The 26,700-nt window shown below is 40.0% G+C and overlaps 1 protein-coding gene across 2 annotated transcripts in view; it reads left to right on the top strand.

Moving 5' to 3' along the window:
* The window catches only part of doc2b (double C2-like domains, beta), a 178,465-nt gene that overhangs the window by 133,208 nt on the left and 18,557 nt on the right, over nucleotides 1-26,700 (top strand). For both annotated transcript variants that reach the window (XM_025910917.1, XM_025910918.1), the window contains 3 exons: nucleotides 1,770-1,879; nucleotides 7,496-7,622; nucleotides 26,146-26,300. In XM_025910917.1, coding sequence (XP_025766702.1) covers nucleotides 1,770-1,879; nucleotides 7,496-7,622; nucleotides 26,146-26,300 — 392 coding nt within the window. The remainder of the gene's footprint in view (nucleotides 1-1,769; nucleotides 1,880-7,495; nucleotides 7,623-26,145; nucleotides 26,301-26,700) is intronic.

Raw genomic sequence — 26,700 nt, 5'->3', positions numbered from 1 at the left:
TGCAGCCAAGATCAGCTCAATTGAATTCAGTTTTATTTATACAGCGCCAAATTACAACAACAGTCGCCTCAAGGTGCTTTATATTGTAAGGTAGACCCTACAATAATACATACAGAGAAAAAACCAGCAATCATATGACCCCCTATGAGCAAGCACTTTGGTGACAGTGAGAAGGAAAAACTCCCTTTTAAGAGGAAGAAACCTCCAGCAGAACCAGGCTCAGGGAGGGGCGGGGCCATCTGCTGTGACTGGTTGGGGTGAGAGAAGGAAGACTGAAGGATAAAGAGAGGCAGACATTAATAACAAGTATGACTCAAGATGAATATGCTGGAACCCTTCTGCTGGTGAACGCTAATTTTGTTGCCACTGGCCCACTCAGGCGAGGCTTACAGGTTAAACACGTGTGGAAAGCTTCGCAACAAAGGAAGCACTCAGGCCACCTCACTAAAAGACGTAGCATAATATGTGTTAATGCTTTATCAGTTTCACCTTGCAGCAAAGAATCTTTGATGGGGTGGCTGTAGCTAAGGTGGTAGAGTAGGTCATCTACTAATTGGAAGGTTGGTGGTTTGATCCCTGTCTGCTCCAGTCTGCATGCCAAATATCCTCGGGCAAAATACTAACGTCAAGTTGCTCTCTGATGCAGTGTTAATGTTAGATATAAAAAAGTGCCTGTGTGAATGAGGCAAGCTGTGCAAAGCTCTCTGAATGTCAAAAAAGGCGCTATAGAAGAACCGGTCCAAGCACCTGAGCTGCAAATGTGAAGGGGCTTCTCTTTCATGAGTTTAAATCTGTAAACTGAAAATGTAAATTAAACGTCTTTGACTTGCCCTGTGTTTGTGAACTTGTGTTTGAGGTTTCAGATGTCAGTTAAAACATATTTTGTCGATTATGCTCACCATTGCAGTCAAAAAGGACAATAAAGCAGTATGTGCTGTTTGCAGTGTGGGTTCTTTGGGACTGACAAGCCCTGTCATGTCATGTGGGTGTGGAGTGTGAGTCAATTGTGATATCTGGTTTGAAAAAATATGGCAAATATGTTTAAGTGCAGGATTCAAAACAGTACTAGGAGCTGTCACTGTGCCCGGATCCATCTTTTATATACAGTGTATGTTTTCTACCACCGTTAGTGTCTTTGTACTGAGCTAATCTTAGCTGGTCACCTCCTGACTTCAGTACCATACACTGACAGCAGGCATCAGTTATGGAAATATTAATTTAAAGTTGTGTATGGTATTAGTTGGTTAGGTGGTGCAATTTCTTTTTGTTTCAGACTGTTTTTCAAGTATAAAGATTTAATCCCAGTGAAAGGTCACTGACTGGAAAATTGTTTTCTCAAAAATGTAGTGTTGACAGAAACAGAATCACACTGAGCCAGAACAACCATGGTGACTATCTTTTAACTTCAGAGCATTCATCACATTGTTCTCAGTGTTTTTTACCCACTTCCTGCCATGCTTTGATTATGCCTGTCACTTCATGTAAATGCAGTCTGCTGTTGATATTTCATTCCTGACAGCATTCAGTATGCAGCAGCACCGAGCTCGTGTTTGCATGCGTGCCACCAGACGTCAACGCGTTGACAAATTTTCACCCTGGCAGAGAGGCTTTGTACGTTTTCAAGGATGTTTATATAATTCTGTCAGTTCTTCAATGAAAATGACACCTGAGGGATGAGCTCTCCTGAGCTGTAGGAGGAGCTCAGTGTTTTTCACTCATGAATGATGTTCAGCTCTTTTTAATCGGCGTCTTCCTTGTTTGTCTTCCAGGCCAATAAACTCAGAACCAAGACCCTGCACAATACACTCAACCCAGTCTGGAATGAGACCCTGACCTACTACGGCATCACTGATGAGGATATGGTCCGCAAGACACTCAGGTACTGTCAGTGCTACGCCACATGTGTCCACTTAATGAATGGAAAGGGAAGGAAGGAATGAAAGATGTGGAAGAAAGAAGAAAGGAGTGGTTGGACATATGAATACAAATGAAGAAATAAAAGGAAGGAAGGAAGGAAGGAAGGAGGCATGGGAGGGAGGGAGGGATGAAGGAATGCAGGAAGGAAGGGGGTGTGCGAGGAAAGAAGGAAGGAGGCGTGGGAGGAAGGAAGGAAGAAAGGAAGGAGGCATGGGAAGAAAGGAGGGAGGGAGGAAGGAAGGAAGGAGGCATGGGAGGAAGGAAGGAAAGGGGTGTGAGAGGGAGGAAGGAAGGAAGGAAGGAGGTGTGTGAGGAAGGAAGTAGGAAGGAAGGAAGAATGGGGGCGTGGAAGGAAGGAAGGAAGAATGGGGGCATGGAAGGAAGGAAGGAAGGAAGGAAGGAGGGATGGGAGGAAGGAAGGAATGGGGCGTGGGAGAAAAGAAGTTAAAGGGAAGTAAGGAAGAAACCCCAAAAAAGAAGGAGAAGGGTAAACAAGAAAGGAAGCAAGAAAAGACGGGAGCATCAAATAGTGAGGTAAGGAAGGAAGGAATATAGGTAGGAAAGATGAACGGAGGGGTGGATGGATGGATGGAAGAAGCAATGTAAGGAAAGAAGAAGCAGGGGAAGCAAGAAAGGAACCAAGGAGGAAAGGAAGAAAGGAAGGAATAAAGGAGGAAAGGTAGAGGCAGTAAAAAAAAGATGGGGATGGGTGGAAGAAAGTTTAAAGGGAAGGAGCCAAAAGAAGGAAGGAACAGAGTAAGCAAGGAATGGAACAAGGAAGAAAGGAAGTAGCAAGGGATAGAAGGAAGGAAGTGAAAAATGAAAATGGAGGAATAATAGGCAAGAGGAAGAAAATGGAAGAAAATAAAACCAAAGAACAAAAGGAAGGGAAGTGAAGGGGAAATAGAAGAGAAAGTAAGAAAATAACAAACACATCTTATAAGGAAGGATATAAGGGAAGAAAAGGGGTGTGTAGTGAACAAGAAGAAAAATAGAAGGGAGAGTTGAAAGGCAGAGAGGGATAGAATAAATCTGTCTTTTGTTGTTTTGGTGTGCTTAGCTGCCGTGGATCTGTTTTTAAAGGCTTCAGAAGATCATTTTCAGAGAGCGGTGATGTTTGACAGTTTCTCTTCTTCTTGGTTTCTGTTTTAAATAACTACATTACTGCCTGTGTTTAACAGCAGCCTCTCAAGCAGAAATGAATGATGATGTTGCTTTTCCTCTTTCTTCCTTTTCACTGCGACTTTGCATGCCGAGTCTGGAATAGCTTCAGATCGTAATAACAGTTGGGAAATCCTTTATTTATCAGATTTCCAAATAGCACTTCTGTTTGGGTGAGAGGACTTCCTGTTTGTTTGGTTATTTGTGTTTCACTACAACACCTGAGAACACACTAAAACTCCATCTTCCTGAGATAAATGCGGTGCCCTTATGCAATGGAAGCACTTTATTTTTATTACTTCACCATTCTTTGCTCCTGTATTTTTACCAAAGTGTTAACACTGTACAATCAAGTGGCGGAGGTAGGTTATGCAATCATATGCATAATCATTTTGTACATCCCAGGTGGGCCGTATGCAGTGGAGGATTTCAGTTTGCTTTTGTCTTCACTTACCCCCAAGCACCCCAGTAGCAAGTGTGTTTCTAGAGTTAATGTTATGTGCTGGAATGCCGTAAAAACATTTCAGGGACTTTCACGGCATTTCATTTACTGGCTCCATCGATTTGTCCTCCAGTTCACTTCCTCAAGATAAATGTGGGTGGAACAAGTCCTCAGCTAAATGATCCTTTTGGTTTGTTTGTTCCTCCTCTCAGTTGTTCCTGAAATAACACACAGGTGTGTTTCTACTTCATAAAGCTGGAAAAAGTCCCCACTAGTCTGGGTGGTTAGGGGCGTTTTACATGTTTTATATTAAAGTACACCCTTGTAAAATAAAGCATTGCAAAAGTTGTTTTTCATTTTGCAGCATGCCGAGGTCCACCCACGAATCTAAATTGAGCCCTTGAGCCGACATTTGACATGCACTCATTGAAATGGCCACTAGAGGGCGCCCAATTTTTAGAGCATCGTCCACATGCAAATGCTGTTTTACTGTGCGTGTGCATCTTTATCTTGTTTTTAACAACAGACTTGCACCATGTTACTGTTTGCATGAGACGATTTTCTCCAAACGTAGGACTTACTCCTTCGTCTTTGTTCAACTTTAATAATAATAACCATTATCTCCAGGCTTCTGATTGGCCATCATTTCTATATTTTTAGAGTTATAGGGTTTTCTTGCCCTTGACAGTGCTGAAATCATCTTTTGTGTTTCTATGTCGAAGTGGATATTTTGCACATAATCACATAATCTCCACTTAACTGTTTTCTATTTGAAAGACTGGTATTCACACCTCAAGTTACCTTTGGAACTTAGTTTATTTGTTGGTGGTTCTAGTTAGGAAAAGATACAGTTTGATTAAAAATAAACCCTTTTAGTTAAACACATGTTAATGAACTCCACACACTTAGTTTACTCACTTCCCTGTTTCACCCCATCTAACAAAGGTTTCCGTGTAGAAGACTGTTGTAGTTTCAGCTTTCACAAACACTTACAAAATGTGCTCTAGTAAACATCAGTCACAGGTTTGTCAGCCGAAAGATCCCCATTTATTTCCTTTTAGGCTCTGCTGGAGGTTTCTTCCTGTCAAAAGGGAGTTCGCCCTCTCCACAGTTACCAAGTGCTCCTCACAGGGAGATATTCTAATTGTTAAGGTTGTTGAATTTAGTTAAACTGTAACGTCTTTTTTTTCACCTGCTTTTTCTAATTTCACTTAGATTTGAGCACTAAAACTTCGACTGTTGTTTGGGGTAAAATACTCCTCTTCACAGCTGTAATCTTATTTAAAACATGAGAAACTGGGGGTGACAGACACATCTCACAAATGCCATAACCCAATATGTCAGGGCACAGATGCCAAACGACAAAGCAGAGCTCAAAATGTCTTTAAATATTTCCAGCCCATTCTGAGAAGCAAGCGCTTTCTAAGAAACAAGCCAGTGCTAAGAAGGGAGGTTTCTCTGAAAGTCTCCCTTCTTAGAATCAGTTAACACTAATGGGCATGTTTTATGTTGGTAATATTTTGCCATTAAATATAATGTTTATCTAGATACAGTACTGTGCAAAAACTTCTTCATATTTATCTAGGAAGATTAGAAATGGGTGCAATGATTTATTGAAACATGCAAGCATGCATGAAGCTACAGTATGAGAGGCAAGAGTTTTTACAGTTCTAATGAGCTTTTCAGTATTTGGTATGACGACCTTTGTTCTTCAACACAGTCGAACTTTCTTTAAGTAGTCTTCAGGAATGGTTCTCCGGCCTTCTTAAAGGACATTCAAAGCTTTTCTTTGAATTTTAGCTGGTTTTTCTTCTGTTGTCTGTCACACTGCTTCAGTAACGTTGAAGTCTGGGCTCTGAGGAGACCAGTCCGTGACTGATAGTGTTCCTCTGTGTCTTCTTCTATCCAGGTGTATGCTTTTACTCTTTCACGATGGTATTGCGTGATGGATTAAAATCAAATGATTCCTTTTTGCATTTATAATTCAATTGAATTTTGGCATCAATGGCTGAAATGCAGCCCTAAACCATGACAGACGCCATGTTTTTCAGGTGGCTCTAGACACTCCCAGTCATATCCTGACCCTCTCTGGACCTCCTCTGTAAGACCTGATGATCAGTCTGGTTCTTGTTTAATTTGGCGAACTTCAGCTCTTTTCTTCCTGTTTCCCTTTCTCAAGAATGTCTTCTTCACTGCTCCCCTTCCACTGAGGCCATTTCTGAGGCGTAAACAAAGAGTACGTGGATCAGCTGAAGGGCCTGATGCATCTCTCTGGTTCTGTGTCAGGTGTTTGCTGGATTTTTTTGCATTTCCTGAGGACGTGACTTTCAGATACTGGTTGTCTGCTGTAGTTTTTTTAGGCCTTGTCCAGCAAACAAGACAGAAACAAGGGGCACAAAACATTTTTTATCACCTATATAAGTTTGCACAAGTGACTGCCAAATCATCACAGAATGTCTGCAAAAGTTTTATTGCATTACTTCTAATAGCTTGAAGGTATTTTGTGAAAACATGCTTTCCTACTACACAATATAAGCTGCAAAGCACTCGCTGTACTTCTGGGACAGCTGGAGTAATTGCTGGACTGCAGTAACCGACTGTCAACCTTATCGACGCACTGCAAATACGTGACTGTATTTTGCTGATTATTTTGTGTTGCGGAGCAGAAAAAAAATACTGTATTGTTACTGGACTGAATGCCACAACAACAATGAAGGCCTGAAGCAAATGTAGCAGAGATGAGATGTGACAGACACGCCAAAAGATCTATTCACACACAGAAAACACCTTTATTAACCATTTTCCAGAAACAATAGACTGTGAGAAAAGCCTCCATGCTTCCAAAACAACGCAACCTATTTCTTCTTGGAAATTGAAATTTGAATTCAGCACCTGTCCAGTTATTTTTACTGAGAGTCTGATTGCAGCACGTCCCATACAGTCTACTGTATTAGTGATGCATATTAACATATATACAACATGCTAAGGCTGTGGGGCTCCTAAAGGCTGCATGTTTTTCTCAGTATTGCAGCTGATTATGCAGCGGAAAGGCACTTGAAACAAACAGTATTCCCCAACACAGGCATGCTGTAGCTGTGAGTGTGAATCATGTCATGTCAGGGCGGTGGGCGCTCTCTGCATTTATTGAAAACATAGGTCTGCAGGGAGCACCAATAATTGGCTTTCATTATAAATTTAATGAAATGCTGGCGAAGAATATAGATCTCCAGTAAAACACAAAGCTCATTTTGTGGCCCCACGCGCCTTTTGGTCCTCAGCGGTTTTGACCGCGAGAGACCTTTCGGTTCCCCATCAATCATTAGCTTTTGTAAGCGACTGTAGCCTACTGTGTTATATTATAAATCCGCGTCTTTATTGTTGTTTAGAAAGGATGCCATCTTGCACTGAAAAGAGGATTTGTTTTGTGTTTGTGTGTTCAGTGGAAACAAATGCAAAGTGGGCACATAACAGAAATCAGTAAACAGGCGGAAAGGACAATGCGCCACAGCACAGTTCGATTCGTGCTGCACTAATTGAGTAAATAAGACGAGCAAATGGAGATGTGTTCAAGATGAATTTGTCACTGGGTCTTAAATGACTTTGACATGATCGGGAACAATGTCAAATTTTTCTCGACGTCTTCTCACATAGAGTTTCCCCTTCCACCTTAGTATGTTTGAATCTTTTGATCTGTGCATGGTTGAACGCTTCCTCGTGTATAATTATCTCATCATTTCCTGTCATGCTGATGGAGTCTGACAATGATCCCTGCAGAACTACTTGGTTGTAGCTTCAGTGCTCTGAGTGCTGTGGTCCTACAGATTTAGCAGCAGCGACTACAAATTGAAGCCCCGTGAAGGTGGATGGTGGAAAATGACTGGTTTTATGGCTTTAAGCCTCCTCTCAGCAACAAACCTTAACCTTAACCTCGCTTTGCTCATGTCCTCCTACACTTCTCTGTTCTTGTCATCTCAGGATTTCAGTGTGTGATGAGGACAAATTCCGCCACAACGAGTTCATCGGGGAAACGCGAATCCCTCTCAAGAAGCTGAAGCCCAATCAAACCAAGAATTTCAACAACTGCCTGGAGAAACAGTTACCTGTAAGTTTGCTCCATCCCACACACACAGCTGCAATTTTATGTTGTTTAAACGTGATCGTGTTGTTGTTTCTTGAGGGGATTTTAACGGGGCTGTACTCACAGCAACATTTTAGATCCTAAAGATTGTGCCAATATTACAGACATGGCTTTGCTGTCTGATAGACATGTTATTAAATGCCAAGTTTAAGTCAAAATGTCCACCAAAGAAGAAGTTCTGTATGAATTGTCATATCTTATCCTTTTATCGATTATAACAAAATTAAATAAACAAAATCTTCTAGATGAAGAGACGACCAAACACATGATTTGCATTATATTGATGACATTCTAACCCATGTTTGTCTTTCCAAATATGCAAGTCATCATGCAACAAGTGACACTGAATTAACATGCAAATATAGGTGTGACTGTCTGGTCACAGCCCTTTAGTTATCAAATTAGTAGGAAATTTAATGTAATTCGATTTGAAAAACAACGACATACATTTCACATCTTTACTGCAATAACGTGAGAGATATTTCTTGCTTTGTAAAGCACACTTTTCCTCCTCACATAGAAGCAACATATTTCTGTCCCAGGTGCAGTTTTTGCCAACATATCTCAAGCAGTTTTGACCAGACTGCTGTTTCACCCTACTTTCACATTACTCCTTATTGGATCCTTAGACCAAATTGTAAACCTTACTGTGTCCGGCATACATCTGCCTAGCTTAAGATTAAAGATTCATTTAGTCATCATTACAAAGCAAAGGTTGTTCCAGGATATTTCCAGTGTAGTCACTTTATTCTGCTAAGAAAAACACTTCATATACAAATCTGTGAATAAATAAATTGATCATAAGAAAGAAGCTAACACTTCTGATAAACAGCTCATGTCAGCAGAGCTAAGTCTGCTTAATTATAACTAATGTTGCCAGGTATGAAAACTGCCTTGAGAAACAGTAAGCTTGAAGTCATTGTGTTTTTTCATTGTTTATTTGTGTGTGTAACAGTGTAACTGAATAGCATGTAATACTCAACATTATACTCTGCTCAGTGCAATATCTTATGTGTAGGCCAAGACCATAATCATCATCAGCAGTCCATCATTTTCAGTGTATTAAGTGACTCAAGTGTGGGTTAGACTTGGCAAGCCTGCTCATGTTCACAAAGACCAGCACTGGAACAGCTTGATTTTCCACATCTGTTGCACTGTATGACCATCTGACTGGGAGTGATGGGCCGTCAAGGCAGTGCAACTTTGACGACGTTTCTCTTCAACATGCATGAATAACTGATTTCATAATGCTGTGCCGATTTGATCTCTGCTTTAACCTCCCAGGTTTCAGGGTCCGTGCCGGTGAACTTTCAAAACATCTTTATCCTTCACCTACGTTTGACATTGATCCCTAGGAAAAGTGGGAGAACCTGTGCAGTTTTAAACTGCACCAAACTTTAGTTTGCATTAAGTAAAAGGTGACCCGTTATTATCCACATTTTAATCACAGTTAGTGCATTATGTTGTTTAATTTTGGTATTTGTTTTTTTTTTTTAAAGGGAAAGAAACTGTTTAGGTATCCCCAAGAGATCGGAGGTCTCCGATAACATTTCTTGAGGTCTCAGACGTTAATGAGCTTGTTAAGACTTTGGTTTGTTCACAATAAAGTTCAGGTTATGTAACTTTCAAAGCTTTATAAACACACTGACTCTTCAAACCTTGGCTCTTCTGGCCTAGCACTCTCAAAACTGAAATAATTGATACCCACTAACCAGACGAAGCAGCTAGTAAAGTGTTTTTAGGTATCTGTTTCATCAGTTTGTAAGAAACAGCAGTTGACAGGAACAATGCACCTGAAGGTAAAACACTAAAAACATTTCAGACAGGGTTATAAATTCTTGTTTTGAATGCAAAAGTCTTTCGGGGATATTTCTCAGAATAGTGGTGCACTGTCCTACCGTTCATCAACACCTTTTAACACATTATTAATGAGCAAACACATCTTTAAATGCTGATCAGTTGAACCAAACTCTTGGATCACAATGAGCAGACGTTTGGGGAAAACAAAGTGCAGATTTCATCAAAAAAACACAGTTTTCCGACTCTTAAACTCGGGATGAAATCAATCCTGCAATCTGGCTTATTCATCCAAAACAAACCTTAAAATCCACAATAGGCAGTCTAAAGAAGCAAAAGCTGAAGACTTTGCTAAACATCAGAAAATATCTGCTATCATTTCAGATACACAGCTGCATGTCAAAGCCTGAGCTACAATTCTGCACGGAGAGTAATTAAGGAAGGCATGCGGTCTGTTTTATTGATAACGTGTAACTCTAATTATTTTCACTGGGACAGAATGTGTGTGTGAACAAATTTAAATATCTGGTAATGCTAAATCCAGATAATAATAGGTCCATTATAATAGTATAACAAAAGATCCCAACAGGGCATGACATGGTGCTCCATATAATAGATGTTGGTAATTGCAAGAAACAACAGGACCCGGGAGGATTTAGCTTAAAGCACATGACAGATTAGAGCCTTGGGTTTTGAGCCCATAAGTGGGGTGCGGGAGTGGATTATGCGTTATGAGAGCATGGGAGTGGAGTGAAGTATCATTGAACTGTGATTGAATATCCTTTTGAAAATGCCTACACAGTTTATGGTTTAAAAAAAAAGTGGATGCAGTGTAATTCTGGACCATCCATATTTGGAGTGTGGAGCACAGTCTTGTGTTTGGAGAGACAACTTCCTGTTGCTTCACTCATATGCTTTGTTGTCTATGTGGGAGTGAGAAATAGCATCCAAAAATACAAAAATATGCTTGTGCATAAACTGGGACCAAACAGCTACTATTCATTGAACAATCTGGGCTTTGATTTTGTACCGAGGTTTGTTTATGTAAGTGCATGTTGTGCTTCCAAAAATGACCACATTTAAAGTGTATTGTAGTCATTTGCCATTCAAAGATTTGAGCATTTTGGGGAGCAGAAAGCAGTATTACCATTAAAAATGCTATTATTTGTGTTTAGTTAGTAGTTTAGTAGTAGGTTAGTAGGTAAAGCAGGTAAGTTTACAATTTACAACATTGCATCTAAATATTTGTGGCAAAAATCTGCATATCTAAGAGATAATAACCAGATGAGGGATTGCACAGTGTGATCAGTAGATACTGTCAATGCTGACATGGAACAACGTGACTCACAGGTATATCTGCATGACACTGCTGCCTGCAGCTTTACAACAGCTATCTACAGCAAAGAGAGGATGAATTTATTCCACGCACAGCAGGCATGCTCTTTAATTTCCACATGTTACTATTCGTTTAGTAAAACTAGAGTTGATTTTAGAAGATGGGTAGCTCAGATCATCGCTGTTTAGGTTTTAGAGCAGAGATATTTGTGTCAAAGGTGACAAATGTTTCATTTCTTCTTCAGATAAGATTCATGCTATTTTGGACCACCCTGTCATATGTCATGTAGCAGGGCCTCGTAGGCCTTTTTCACACAGATTGCTTCAAGGCAAAGTGAAGTGAAGCTATGACTGGTTAAAAAGAGAAAAGGAGTTCAGGCAGGTAGCTTTCTGCTCTGCTTGCACTTGGATGAGGAGCTCTGTCTGAAAACAGGAAGTTGTTTTGTGTGCCGGGGAGAATAGAGCAACCATTTAATCATCTCATCCAGCAGCTCACAGTGCCTGTCTTATTGATGGTGTTGACAGTGGAGCATTTTAACTGGCTTCTTCGGCTTATATAAAAGTCAGTAGATTAGGTAGAAAACACAGAAAAGCTTTGATGTAACCTTAAAGTCTGAAAGGTCATTTTTCAGGGTCATTCTGGGTCATATGAAAATGTATATTGTATTCATGAATATACATAGATTAGTGTGTAATTTCGTCTTCTAACAAACTGATGCATTCTCATAAACTTAAAATGAATCTATTAAAAATACATAGGAGGAGATTTGTGGATCATGTAAGCAGCCATGTTACCTCACCATATTTGAATACAGTGGTCGGAAAGGACATCTCCCTTCTGACTAATGACGTTTTACGTGTCTGGCTAGAGACTGGCCAAATATGTAATGTAGTACAGCGGTCCCCAACCCCCAGGCCTCGGACCGGTACCGGTCCGTGAGTCGTTTGGTACCGGGCCGCGAGAGTTGAGGCTCAGGTGTGAAATGTATGGTTTTCAGGGTTTTTATCGGTTTTCAGCTTTATTTTGTTATCTTTTTTATCGTTAACTCGGTTTTCCTGGGTCTTTTCACGTGTCTTATGAATAAATCTTCTTTTTTCGGTACCGGTACTAGTTTTATTTTGTTTATTTATTTATTTATCCGCGACACCTTAAAGGCCGGTTCGCGAAAATATTGTCGGGCATAAACTGGTCCGTGAGGCAAAAAAGGTTGGGGACCGCTGATGTAGTACACCAAAGGCAGAGAAGGGAAGAAAAAAAGTTGTAGACATTCGAGTGCAGTGGAGGGACAACAGAGAAATGAAAATGCAAAGGAAAGAGACAACACCATCATGATCTTAATAAAATGTGTCCACTTCCTCCTCACCTCAAGTCTCATGTAATCAGTTACAGTCTGACAACATATGAGAGTTTATTCACCAAGCGTGAATAAACGCTTGGTGAATCTTACACCCTTACTTCAAATATAGTTTCACTAACAGCAGCTAACAGCGGCTAAAAGTAGCTAACCGGGCCAATCAGTGGCAGTTATCGACAGCTGCCCCATATCAGACTCCTTTCACAAAGGTTTACAGCCTTTTCCAGAGTAAATAGAAGTGGACAGTTATCCGGCATTGACAGCTGAGGTAAACAGCAGACTGATACATTTGTAAATTTGGTTCTACTAAATTTATAAAGTTGTAACTGTTTTTCCTTTTTCATCAGAAAACTACCCAAATCTTTGTAAATACTATGATTTTGTAGTGTTTTTAAATTTCAGACATCTTCCCCTTAGAACTTAATTGCACAGAGTTAGAGATCAGTGGGTGACCTTAGTCACAAAGGATATATGAGGTTTTCCCCCAACCGGTTTAGTGAGGTTTGCAAACCATTTGTATACACATTTACAAATGACACTCAGACATGAAAACATGGAGAATTCTTAATTTAAAAGCTTTTACAAATGTATATTCAAGGCAGCACTGCATCTATTAGAATATAGAACGAATGAAAAGTGTGTACATGCTGACATAAAGACTGAGGAACACTTTGTATGTTTTGGTAATTTCAATGAGGCTGGACTGCTGTGCCTGCCAACATTGTGAGTTTGACCAATTGCCCATTTTCAATTTAATGGATGAGTCTCCAAGCCTGGACTCTGGATCTGCAATGAGCACTGGCACCAGGAGACAGCAAGAGGCCCTGAACAGTAGAAGCCAGCAGCCTAATCTGGCAATGAATCTTGGATCAGTGTCTCTGTACAATATATTTCTGTATTCCCTCAACTCAGTTGGACAATGAAAGGCTTAGCTGTAAGAGATGGCCACAAATTTGTAGCTCACCCTGTTGCCACATTTTATGTAATTTCGAAATGTATTTTGTTTCATTATGTAAGCCCGTGTTTAAAAGCCGTTGATCTGTCTTTCCTGGAAACAGTTACCACGGCATCATGCCAAATGCTTGCTGAAAGCATTCAGCCACAAAAGAGTATGGCACATGTGGCTAAAGGGTGACAGTGTTAATAATGATGGATGTGATGGCCTGTACAACTTAGAACATGAAATGCCTTACAGACCTTTATCTTTCTGTTCTCTCTAACAAGGTTTTCTCACATTTCTCTCCATCATAATTTTATCATTGTCATTTGAAGGAATGCATGCATTTTTATTGTTGACTGTAATAAATATTAAGGCATCCAGGGGTTCTAACACCTCACTTCCACACAGATATGTTAGTTTTCTTAATGCTATATACTACACAAACTATATAGTTTTAAATTCAAGGAGACATCTTTACAATTGGTTGGAAACTTTAGCCAATTTTATCAATTTGTTATCTTCAATTTTTTTGGAATGATACGTCAGAGGCTAGCCTGCCAGTTTGTTGTTAAAATGCATGAACCACAATGTTTGGATTTTTTAAATATTAAACAGCTAACAGCTAATCATTCACTTACACAAGGCTCCAACTATCTGGCATCTGCAGGAAGATAGGTGCATTCACCAATTTCCAAGTAGTTACTGGAAATTGCAGGCAGTCATGGGATGAAATCATTTGCAAACTGGATGCTGAACAAGTAAATCCTCCTTGTAAATAGCAGTCAAGATAGTTTGCATAGAAGATGGAGTCTGACTTGTCCGCAAACACTTGCTAGATATTAATCGAGTTTGGAAAAAGTGAAACCCAAACCAAGGGAAGCGAGGAGCCTCTTCCCATACACTTGTACAATAAGTCTTTTTTGTAACAGCAGTCTGCCCCCGGTGGCCATTTAAAGGAAAACAGGTTTCAGATGCTGACTTCACTGTTCAGATGTTACGCCGATCTTTAATGATGTCTGTGGCATTGTCTTGTTTTGGGGGGCAGCCTCTTGTGACTGTTAAGAGAACTGCGTTTTTTCTCACCTACGCTTTGGCTTCATTTGTTCGATGCTGCTGCCTTTAGCTCTTTGAAATCTACTGCAAACATTGACATTTTTCAGCATTTCCACAGCCAAACGTGGGAATGGAAGTTTGAATGAGGAGATAATCACATTAGTACAAGTACAAACGAGGCACTTCACGTTTTTTCCTTAAAGGCGAGAGAACCAGAGACTGAGAAGCCTAAATATTCCTCTTAAGCCTCTGAGCAACAATTTCTCTCACCTGTTTTTACCTCTGCTGTTACGGGCACAGCTTTATTTATCCTCTCTGCGTGGAATATGTGTGTGAATGCCAGTGCTCTGTATGCCTCAGCCGCTTCTCTTGCATCAGCACAATAGTTAGCGCCCCACTGTTTTCAGAGAGGTGTTGATCTAAGAGATCCTACCAGGACATTGGCAGGAGATGTATTTCAACCCAGCTTCCTGTTGCACACATTTAAAGCCTCAAATCCTGAACTACCCACGCATTCTCTCAAAGAGATTCAGACGTGACCTGTGTCACAGACAAACACTGGTGTTCCTCTTAGCATGTCAGAATTTCTTTGTTGTATTGTTACCATAAATAATACGAAAAGATGGAGGCTTGTGGGAAGGGGTTTCACTTTAAAGTGCATGGCTAAATTTTTGAATTGATTAATGGGAGAATAGTGTGAACCAGTCAAAGACACCCTCCCCTTTATCCTGGCATATGATCAGACATTTTTCTTGGTAATACCTCTGTTTCCCTGGTAACCCCTGAGGGGCTGTGTAATACCTGGGACCCAGTCAATACACTTGGAATATTATTGTGCTGGGTTGCTACCTACTGTATGCGCTGCTTTGTTGTCAGTCTTTGGAGAAAATAATGAAGCGAGCACAGAGTGAGACATATTTCACTGTATTATTTAGCACCGTGCCTGCTTTCATTCAGAGTGATGTGGAGATGGTCTCATCGGAGGTATCCGGTAATGCTGTGCATTAAATTCAATTAATGGACATCCTCTAGCCAATCATAATTGAGTTTTCCCTGAGGCAATGGTACATGTAGCTGGAAAATGTAAAGTAAACACCACTGCACGGCGGTGTGTTTGGTTATGTTAATTGATTTTATGTTTGAACAGATTAATAGAAAAAGGAAACGGGGATTCATAAAAGCTGCACGAGGAGTCACATCTTAGGAGACATCTATAAATTTTAGTTTGAAAAGCTTTTACTACATTTAGGCCTTGCATTCAAACCACTCCAGTGTATTAGGAACCCTAAAACCACTAAACCATATGCTGCTTTTAGTTTGAAAAATGAAAATTGAGCCAAAATGTTGCAGTTAGGATTTGCACATCCTTTGTGATTTCCTTCTTCTCCTGTGGGTGCTCCTTTCCCACTGCTGTTCCCTTATTTGCTTCTGATCTGTTCCACACCTGCATGAGCATCTTACACATGCGTGTTACTATCAGAAAGAATTTTCACCCCATGGTTGATCCAAGCAAAGATACTCAAACCATTTTGCCATTGTTTTTCTTCTCTAGTATTTCATACAAAGATGGTATATAAAAGATGGATATTGTCGTTGTGATGCCATCAGTTGGTTTGTAAAGTCCTGTTTAAGGGGTTGTTTGACATTTTGAAAATTATGTAACCGATTTATTCATCATATAGTGATTTTTGGGGTGTGTGAGATGAAAAGGAAAAAAAAATTGTGCCAGCATCCTCCTCTGTCACACCAACCCTCTGCAAATCCTCCTCACTACATCTATGAATATTCCCTGTGGGCTTTCTCTTTTCTTCCTGCCTGGAAGACCCATCTTCAACATCCTTTGTCCAATGTATCCACTGTCCCTCCTCTGCACATGTCCAAACTATTGCAGTCTTACCTGAGCTGTCCCTCTGATACACTCTTATCTACCGTATTTTTCGGACTATAAGGCGCACTTAAAATCCTTTAAATTTCTCAAAAATCAACAGTGCGCCTTATAATCCGGTGCGCCTTATGTATGAAAAATACTGTCATTTTATCCATTGTGGTCACTCTCGCAGTGAATGCAGTTTACTTGCTACTTTCTTGGTATGGATTATTTATATGCTGGCATAAAAAAGAGTTGTTAGCAAAGGGCTGGTGTTCAGGCTAAATGAATGATCTGTGAGTGTGAAACTGAAAAGAAGACAGTGAGTGCTGTAAAAATGTCAGTGCTTGTCAGGCATGCTGGGCTTGTTACTATCCAGGCAGCCTGAGGTTTGTGCTTCCTCCCTCGCTACTGTATGTGTCTCGACGCTCTTGGTTTGTCGTGGATTCCTAAAGTGCGCTCTGTTAAAGAATACAGGCAGACAGAAACTACAAAATCACAACTGGACAAAATGGATTTGAGAGTAAGCTGAAGTGGCAACTGAAACATGTTGGCACGCTAGATGAGTTGAATGTCGTCACCAGTCCAGTGAGATGTCTTGTAAAAGTCATGTGTGATTCATGTAGGGAGAGTCAGCTCCTTGGAGATATCTGATTAGTATCCTGCTGTGGATACTGCTGGACAGATTGTTGAGCCCTGTCTCCTACACACAGTACAAGAGTGTGTGGTGGAGGCAGCAGTCTGCGTCTGCAGAGCTGTTTCTTTATGCCAGTTTTGCGCTTCATTTAAATATTGTTTTCTGATTATTGTGGGAGTTTGGGGGGTGTTAGCAGCAAAGATCATAGATTGCACAGCTTGTGAGGGCACTTTTTTAAGATGATTTTTTGGGCATTTCTGCCAATTTTTGATAGTGAAACAGTGAACATAGACAGGAAAGTGGTGAGAAACAAAAGAGTGCCACGTGTCAGACTCAAATCTGGGCTGCTGTATCCAAGCGGGCAGCTATGTGGATACGGATCTATATACATGTATCCTTCAAGCTCAGGTCCTCTACCCAAGGCCTGGGAGCTCGAGGGTCCTCTGCAGTATCTTTGCTGTTCCTTGGACTGCTCTCTTCTGGACACAGATCTTGGATGATGTTTCTGTGATCTGCAGAAGCCACTGTTTCCTGTTTCCTTCACCTTCCACATCTTCTTGAGCTCTTCTCTCAGCCCTTGGTATTTCTCCAGCTTTTCATCTCTTCTTTCTCATGTTACTATCACTTGGTATATCACTGCACCTGTCTCCTTCTGCTTGTCAACCACTACTATATCCGGTTGGTTAGCCATCACCAGTTTGTCTGTCTGTATAGAAGTCCCACGGGATCTTAGCTCTTAGGATTTTGCCTGGTATAGTAGACCCCAGCTTTTATTCATCTTGTGTTCAGAGCTTGTTACTGTCAATGTTGACAATATTGCAATGTTTTTAGCTATATTTTTGTGTTTTTACATCAACAACTTGCCAGTGGTACTGGTCATTGTCTCTAAGATTTTTTGGGAGGTTCTTGCCACATGGAGGCAGAAAAAAGAAGTTGTGATAATGCATTTCTACCCTGTGGCATCAAATAATGCTGTTCTGCCAGATAATGCTTGCAACTCACCATGGTGTGCAAGGGTTCTTTGATGCACCAGCTGCAGCAACACTGGGCACTGAGAGATCATGGCCCCGAGGTACAAAATCTCCATTAGTGAGTTGGCTAGGTGACGGATGGGTGGGTTGTTTATTAGCCACAAGAAAGTGGACTGCATCCGGTTTGGAGCTTTGTCTTTTGGTTTGTTTGTTTGTTTGTTGGGAGTGACTGACCTGGCTCGCTGTTGCTTAAACGCGATGCATCCAGGCACTGGTGCCAAATTATACCTTGTCCTTTTCTGTGAGACACCAGCAGCATTGAAAAAACGAAAGCATTTGGCACATTTGAAATGAGAGTGGGTTTTTTATGCACACAATAGGGGCATGTGATCATATTTTAAGCTGATATCTTGACTTGTTGGCAAACAGGTGCTTATTTATACATCCAGCTGCTTCAGAGCTCATTGTCATTCATTTACAGTCATGGTTCTGGCCACCTGTGAACTCCTGAAGGACATTTATGGCCGGTTATCTGATAAACACGCATTTTATTCACCTGCTTGTTGATGTATCTGAAAAATGCAGAAAAATTTCATTCAAATTAAACCAGTAATATTTAAAAGTTGTGAAACTTTTTCAGAACATATGCAAACTTTTTTTTTATTATCTGGCAAATCGAGTTAGAAAGAAAAAAAAGTTTTCTTTTGACATACTGACAGCAACTTTCATTCAAAGTAACAAAATCCTGAAATACAACTGGCAGTGAGGAAACAAAAAAAAATAAAAAATAACAGTAAAATAAAAATGTACGACCATATTTCCATGTTCATTTACAGGTCTGTACAGGTTGTTGTCTTGTACATAGTTTTCATAATATATCTATGAATGCACCATGCAGTAGCGGTTTTTGATACGGGCGACACGGGCGGTTGCCCGGGGCGGCATCGTGGTGGGGGCGGCATCACGGGCATCGGCAAAAAAAAAAAATTGCTGGTACTCATGCTGCCAGCGCATATTGGGAACGGCATAGGAACCGATCGGTTTTCTATCACCCATTTGCTGGGAGTAAGGGCGCCCTCCGTTTGCGAGGTGCGCCTGCTGCTTGCGGCACAGGGAGGAGAGGGCGGGGCGGCGGGGGATTCTCTGGCTGGCTGGAGCAGCATCTAATAATCAACTCGCAAAATAAAACAAAATAAAAACAAACCAACAAACACGAAAACACCAGACATCATGATACAGACTTATAATTTGCACAGATGTTTTTTCGAAATTCAATACGCGAAAAGTGAGCGCGAGAGCCCTCGGTGCGCCTGCTCGCTGCTGAAGTCAAAGTAAACTTTATTGGCATCTCCGCTACAGACAGTCCAGTATGTAGAGAGACGAGACGACGAGGCTCCAGTTACAGCAGTGCAAGTAAACAAACAATAAATATAAGAAGAGTAAGAAAATAAATATACACTTTAGGACTCGGGGTAAAGGGATCAATACCAATTTAAAATTTATAATTTACAGTTTGATGATTTAAAGTCTCACACACAATCTGTCGAAAGGGGAGGGAGGGGAGGGAGACCTGCTGCTTCCAAATAGAGCACATTTCATTCATAATGATGTAAATCCAAGCTCATTATGTATTCATGATTTGAATCCTGGGTTGTGTGAAATCCCAGAAATACACCTTAGACAAAGTGAATCTGTGAACTAAGGTGTAGGTCTGTTAGGTTATGTTGTGGTGATCCTCGGGTTGGGGGATTTGTGTTCATACTGGAGCGCAAAATTAAAACCAATGGAAGATGGACAAGAAAAGTTCAAAGCCATCAGATGCTCAGTTTAGAATAAATAGAAAAGAAGAGGAGGAGAAACGAGCAAAAGATACAGGTAACCAGATGTGTGATTGGATAATGGCAGGTCATCCTGAAACAATCAGAATCAGAATCATACTTTATTAATCCCTAAGGAAATAATGTGGATTACAGTTGCTCCAATAAGAAATGGTAAAAATAGTAACAGTAACAGACTAAATTCCAAACAATACATTATGTTACAGATTTTAATATTAATTAGTCAGTGTCAATTGTTGATTTGTCCTGTTCTCATTGTATGATGGCTGTTTGGCAGCTGTTTGCATACAATGCATACTCTCTCTCTCTTCATATGTGTGTGTGTGTGTTTCTCTGGCGAAATTCAGTATGGTTCCAACAACAGTTTTATGTTAATGTATAATCCTTAATATGTTTTATGTGTGTGTGTGGGGGGGGGCAGCGGGAGTGTTCGCCCGGGGCGCCAAACAGGCTAGGACCGCCACTGGCACCATGTACACTTTGTCTCTATTACTCCATTTACAAGTATGTGAGAATTAACTAGTCCAAAAAATGCTATGACCAAAATTATCTTGCAGTAGTCTAAAGGACATTTTGCCACTGCACATGCATTGAAGTGGTTTGCCTGGTTCTTAAATATACGGTGGCCCTGAGAGGTTAAACACACTGCAAATTAAGGCCACACACAAAAAAAATAAAACAAATTGCTGAAAAACCACACAAAACACAACAGAAGTTGGAAAAAGCTCACAAAAGCTCACAAAAAATGAAATAAATAAAGCTCACATAACACAGCTGAAGTGATTTAGGGGAGATGATATCTTTTCCAAATGATCTTAAAGTTTCTGTGATTTAAATTATGTTCCTCACCAGGTCACCACACAAGTGATTATTTATGAAATGCACTGTGACTTCAACAAGAGAATCACTGATTTAAGTCGGCTCTTACAGTGAGGGGAAGAGAAAACCACATGAACTAGCTTACATCTAAAAGCTGATGCTTTTTATCCCCTGCTTCGGGTGTTCAAGACACAATCCAAATTCCAGCAACTTTCCTCCCCGTCTAACGTAAACTGAGATGTGGATGTTTTGAGTGACGGGTGTTTTTTACCATTTGTTTATTGTATAGCTTGCTATTTACCTTGTATTTGTTACATTTCTTAAATGTTTTGAGGTAGTCTCCCTTTTGTAAGAGATTTGATCTCAGTGGGACTTCCTTCCTTGCTCACAGTAAATAGTTCCCCCACTGGCGCTCCAAGGCAGTGACGGCAGATCCAGACACAATCAAACCACACAGCTATATCAGTGTTATCAGCTATAGCTGTTATTCTCTACAACATATAAAACTTAGCACCTGAAAATGAAATGAGTCCATGTACTATGTTATTGCAGTAAAATCAAGGTCTTTAGTTTGACTTCACTGTAGCATCCAGTCTATCAGAGATGAGAGAAGGAACTGAGACAGAAAATTTAATGAATATTAATTTGAAATGGCACAAACAGTTTTCAGTGGTCCAGGCACTTTCAAGTAGCTCTCGATTAGTTTAAAGTTCTTTAGACTCATTTGCCTTTGCTATGTTGATATGAGTGGCTTTATCCTGTGTGTGAATAAAAATAAGTGCTGAGGTAAAGGGAAAAATGATGAATTACTCACATAATCAGCAGCTGTGGAGGAGTTGCTGGTAAATTGCATTTCTAAGTCACTGGACATGGAAAAAAAGCTCTTTCGGCTTCTGAACTGCCTTTCTGTCATTTTCATACACTCAAGTGTTTTTTTCTTTCTAGATAACAAGAAGTGCTCTGTGGGCCAACACAAACTTGTATAGTAGAAAAGTACATTCATAAGATTATCGTGAATAACTGGTAGTTGTACAGGTCTGTTTTACCAATAATTTAACTAACAAGCACTGACGTAATAGGTTGACTCATACTGTAGTAAATCAGGCTGTTTTTTCTGTTTTTTTCTTTTCCAAAGTACTCTCAGGACAAAGTGTGTCTACTTTGCTGGGTCTTTTTCCTCTTTTACTCCCCATATTCCATGGAGTTCCACAGGGTTCCAAATTAGGACCACTATTCTTCTCTATATAAATAATTTGTATGATAATTATCAAATGCTGTCTTCAGATTTTATGCGGACACCACAGTTATTTGTTCCCTTTTAATTGTAGATACCTTTAAATTCCTACCTTTGAAGTTGTTCAGTCCCATTTAAAGCAAGTTAATGTTAAATACAATCAACTCAAACTTGCTGCTTTTTAAAAACAGACAACACATAGCTGCTCTTTGTTTTGTTTTGTTTTGTCTTTTACAACAAAGCACCACATCAAAGTACTAAATTCTCAACATCCATCTAAGGATGAAGAACTGAGTGAAAGAAACTGCAAACATGGTGAGATAAGCAAGTAGGTTAATTCAGTGTGGAATTTACCGAAATCAGGATGTAATCTTGGAGGTCGGTAAGAAGTAGAGGTTGGTGGAGTTTGTTTAAAAGATAGCAGGTAAAAGTAAACATTGTATGAGAGCAATGCATACATTATATGGAAAATTTGCATTGCATAAGTTCATCTATTTGCATTGTTGCAAGCATAATGTTAGGGCCATATTTTATTCATGCAGAAATTAACTTTATTCTGCAGAAGCTGCAGATATTTTTTAAAATGTTTTTTAAAAAATTCATTATGAGAATACTAGGACAAAACAGATTATTACAGCTGATATGATCACTGATATTCCAAAGTTTATACTTCAACAGAGTTTTTTTGTTTATTTGTTTGTTTTATTCCCCCCCTCAATTGAGGAGTGTTCTTTACTATTAACCCGCGTTCAGGCTGCCATTGAGGCCTCTAAATGGCAGAGCAACTGTAAGCACCTTGAAGCAACTGCTGTTGTGATTTTGTGCTATATAAATAAAACTCAGTTGGACTGAAGTTTAAACTTGTTGCGCAAAAAGAACACAAAACGGCAAGGATGTTTTATAAGACGAGGATTTGTGATGACATTTTGGTATCTGTAAGGCTTCTCTTTTGTTGTTAAAGTGAACTTGTGTTCCCTATTTATTTATTTGATCAGGTAAAACCAGGGAGATCAAGAATCTCTTGAAACCGAGCTCCTAGATGAGACTTGTAGACAAATGTACTGCTGTAGTAGTGGATGCTCATATTATGTTGGCCTAGAGTTTCACTTTGCGCCATTTCATACCACTCTAAGTGATCAGTTTCAGGGAATGTTTCCTGTCGTTGGATCTGTATGATGTCACAGGGATAGATTTAAACAGGTCTTTGGTTCAATCTTGTATTTATGAGGGGCAACCGATCAGAAGAAAACTGGCTTAAAGGAAAAAAAGCTAAAATCAAGTGTTTCAGTCAGAGGATAAAGCGAGGGGCTGATTCTGTAAATAAGGTTTATTTTTGAACAGTGGAGCATGCAAAGCTACTGCAGGAGAGTCCAAGAATACAATATGGAACTAGCAAAAAGTATAATAAGTCCAATCTCCCTTCGAGGAAAATTTGCTGTGAAGTTATTTTCATTGGATTATTGGATCACACTGAAACTTAAGAAAACACAGGAAAAAAGAAAAATGCTGCAAAAAGCACAGAAAATACAACTGAAGTTGAAAAAATACAATGGAAATAAAACATAAATGCTATAAAGGTAAAAACAAGAACAACAAATAACACACAAAACAGCGTTTCAGGGGACAAGCTTACAGTGAACAGCATACAGCAATCGTATCTACGGCATTATGTAAACACAGATGAATCCTCCACTTCTTTTGTGTGTCAGTTCGATCCTCACTGATACTGGTCCGTCACCTTATTGTGTCCCCAGAAACACTTCTGTTTTGTTTTCTATTTCCGTTGTGTTTTATTCAACTTATGTCGTGTTTTGTGTGCTTTTGCAACGTTTTTTTATTTGCTGGTGTTTTCTTTCCGTTTGACCTCTAAGGGCCACAGAGTAAACGAATAAATGAATGTTAGAAAATATGTGTTTAATTTTTTTGAGTAATGTGCTAACAATGTGGGTAGATCTAGAAAATTAGAAGTATAGAGATAAGGTTATTCAGACAACATTTTTTTTCTTTTGTTTAAAAAAAAAAATGTTTTATTTAAAACAAATTTATATACACACATACACAAATCCATCCAAAACCATTGAAGAAGCCTGTTTTTTTATGCTCTAATGTTATTTTTGTGCCCAGAAAGCTACATATTGTGTTGCTTTCTCCCAGGATGGAGGGAGGATTGGAAAACTCCTGGACTTCTAAGCACAGTGGAAAGAAATTGTGGAGAAGCTGGTTTCCTATTTCAAAATACTTGATTTGCACAATGAGAAAGTGGAGCTGTGTATCAGCAGCTTGCAGAACCCATTGTGAGCCTCCTGCCTTCACTTGGTAGCCAGCTACGCGGTGAGAACGTTTCAGTGGCTAGGATGTGGTCTCTTTAGTTTCTCTGTCCGATTTTGCTACTGTTCCTGAGGCATGTCATCACATTTTGACTGCACCTTATGATCATTTAACAAGCTATCAAGTTGTGTACCGTGTATGATTATGATTGATGCAGTTGCAATGGTGTCAGTATGACTGATGCTATCCAGCAGCCTAAGAATGAGACTTCCTGTTTAAATAGAGAATTTAAAAATAAAGGAATACTAAAAGTAAATGCAGCAGTGCTCATCTGTGATGGGGGTGGGGGTGTGGGGGGGGAGGTGCCGCGTTTGGAGACACACTTTTAACACGCAGATCATGTGTCAGTTCCGATGTTTTTCTTGTCTCGAGGAACATGGTAAATTAATTTTGATGAGGCCATTAACTCATCATCTACAACGGAGATGGGATCAATCAGCCAATCAGTGTTTGGCTGATTTTTAAGGCACGTACTTGTCTAGACAGCTAGGACTGTAGGTGCTGGAAACTTTACAGGTTACATGAGTGAACAGAAATGTCCTGGCAAAGACAGAGGCCTAGCTACAAAGAGCCAGAGCAAGCCAAGAATAGACTAAGGTAAAATTAAAAGAAGGTAAAAAAAAGACCTGTCCTCCCACTCCTTCACTGGATCAAGATGAGGTAATGTTTTACTGCTTTTATATAAGAAGCTGTGCAGCACAGGTTCAACATCCCTGAGAATTCAAGTACATAACATAGGAAAGCAGTACGTGTGTAATCAATGGGGGGCTGCAAGTATTTTACCAAAACATAAAAGGAAAGACACCCATGTGACATTTCTTAGTAGGACTTGGAAAGATTTTGATGACTTGAGTGTAGGGGGATGATTGTAGTGGCAATGAGAGAGGCAAAGGCCAAGACATCTAATTTCTTTTTAATAAATTCGGGGTAATTCAGGGACCCTTCAAAATAATAAACGAGCAATATGCAGTCTCTGTGCCAAGGACATGGCATGGTTACAAAGATGTTCCTCCAAAATCCTGGAAGTTTCTAGCATAAGCAAAAGGTATGGGTCAGATGAGATGGGGTTTAATCACACCTTTCACTGCATTTCAGCTTATGTAAGTGAAAATGTTTCAATTTTAGAAAGCGGAGGCGGACACAAGAAGAGAGATGGTTAGCCTGTGATTTCCCTTTTTTCCAGCAGAAGACCTTAAATCAACTTATATCAAACTGCATTCCCAGTTTGATTTAAGTCATGGGATAGGAAGAATTTTAAGGATTAAGTTATATTGTTTAGATCCGGGAATCGGCCTAGCAAAGACTTCAATCCTGCTCACTGGATGGCTTTGGAAAATGTAAATGAGGTGCATAAATTTTAGACTTCTAACTGTATTTTCATAAGTTTTACTGCTTTTCCTACTGATAAAGACATCGCCCAGTTTTATAACTACAGGACAGTCTAAACCAGCGGTCCTCAACCTTTTTTGCACCAAGGACCGGTTTATGTCCGACAATATTTTCACGGACCGGCCTTTAAGGTGTCGCGGATAAATACAACAAAATAAAACCAGTACCGGTACCAAAAAAAAGAAGATTTCTTCATAACACACAAGAAAAGACCCAGGTAAACCGAGTTAATGATAAAAACGCTAAAAAAATAATGATAAAAACCCTGAAAACCATAAATTTCACACCCGAGCCTCAACTCTCGTGGCCTGGTACCAAACGACTCACGGACTGGTACTGGCCCGTGGCCCGGGGGTTGGGGACCACTGGTCTAAACAATGAGCTACTAGAACTTTCATTCATTCATTTCTTACAATTTAAACCCAAGAGATTTCTTTCATTTGCTATCGCTGCATCTCTTTGTCATGTAGAAAAAGCTAGACATATTGTTGAAACTGCACTTTTTCTACATTACGATATCGCAGGGATTACATGTGTACTTAAACTTCTGTACACCCACAAAAGGGGTAATTTTAATGGTCTGGCTCATGATATGTGTATATGTGTCTGTGGCCCAGGATGTAAGATTAGTTTGAAATCCCTGGTTTAGATGTTACTTTTTCAGGTTTAACAGCTTCTTAACATTGTTCTTCTTGGTAACCTAAAGGTGGCAGAAAAAGTTCATCCAAGCCTGATAAAAATAAAAGACTGTATGTTAAAGATGTTTGTGGTCACACTGCCATCATCCTTTTGTTGTGAGTCGCTTGACTTTCTTCAATATTTGCGTTTGATTTTTGGCCAAGACGCTTGTTGGCATAAATGTCAGTCTATTGAAAGCTCAGCTGCTGGTTTTGAATCCTAAATCTTCTCATTTCCACCCTGCAGGTCAAGACGGAAGACAAGTCTCTGGAGGAACGTGGACGAATCATGATTTCTCTGAAGTACAACACCCAGAAGTCTTGCCTGGTAGTGGGCATCATACGCTGTGCTCACCTTGCCGCCATGGATGCCAACGGCTTCTCCGACCCCTACGTCAAAACGTCAGTATTCAAACACTGGCAGGCACATCCAAAAAGAAACTGGGGCTGTTTTACCATCTCCAGGGAGCAGATTTAATCAGGTTAAAAACCCCAATTAAGCAAAAAGGATAATAAGGGATTTACTTTGATAGTTTTGGCAGTCATTATCTATCAGTAGTAATTTTATTTTCATTTTATTCACCCCTGAGATCTGCACCAACCTCTGACGAGGGAGCAATCAGAAAACCAGACAGGTGCTCCAGATTAAACAAACTTATTTGGAAAAGGAAAGAAAAGCAAATGTGTTTTTACCACGAGTGTCATGCTTCAGTTTGTTGTACTGTACTTACTGTAACTTCATACACAGGCATGTTTACACACCTTTCAAAGCACTCACTTTCAGGTCTACCTCTACGTGCTT

Source organism: Oreochromis niloticus, linkage group LG10 (genome assembly GCF_001858045.2).
Source record: "Oreochromis niloticus isolate F11D_XX linkage group LG10, O_niloticus_UMD_NMBU, whole genome shotgun sequence".
NCBI lineage: Eukaryota > Metazoa > Chordata > Actinopteri > Cichliformes > Cichlidae > Oreochromis > Oreochromis niloticus.
This window is presented reverse-complemented; position numbering and strand designations above follow the sequence as displayed.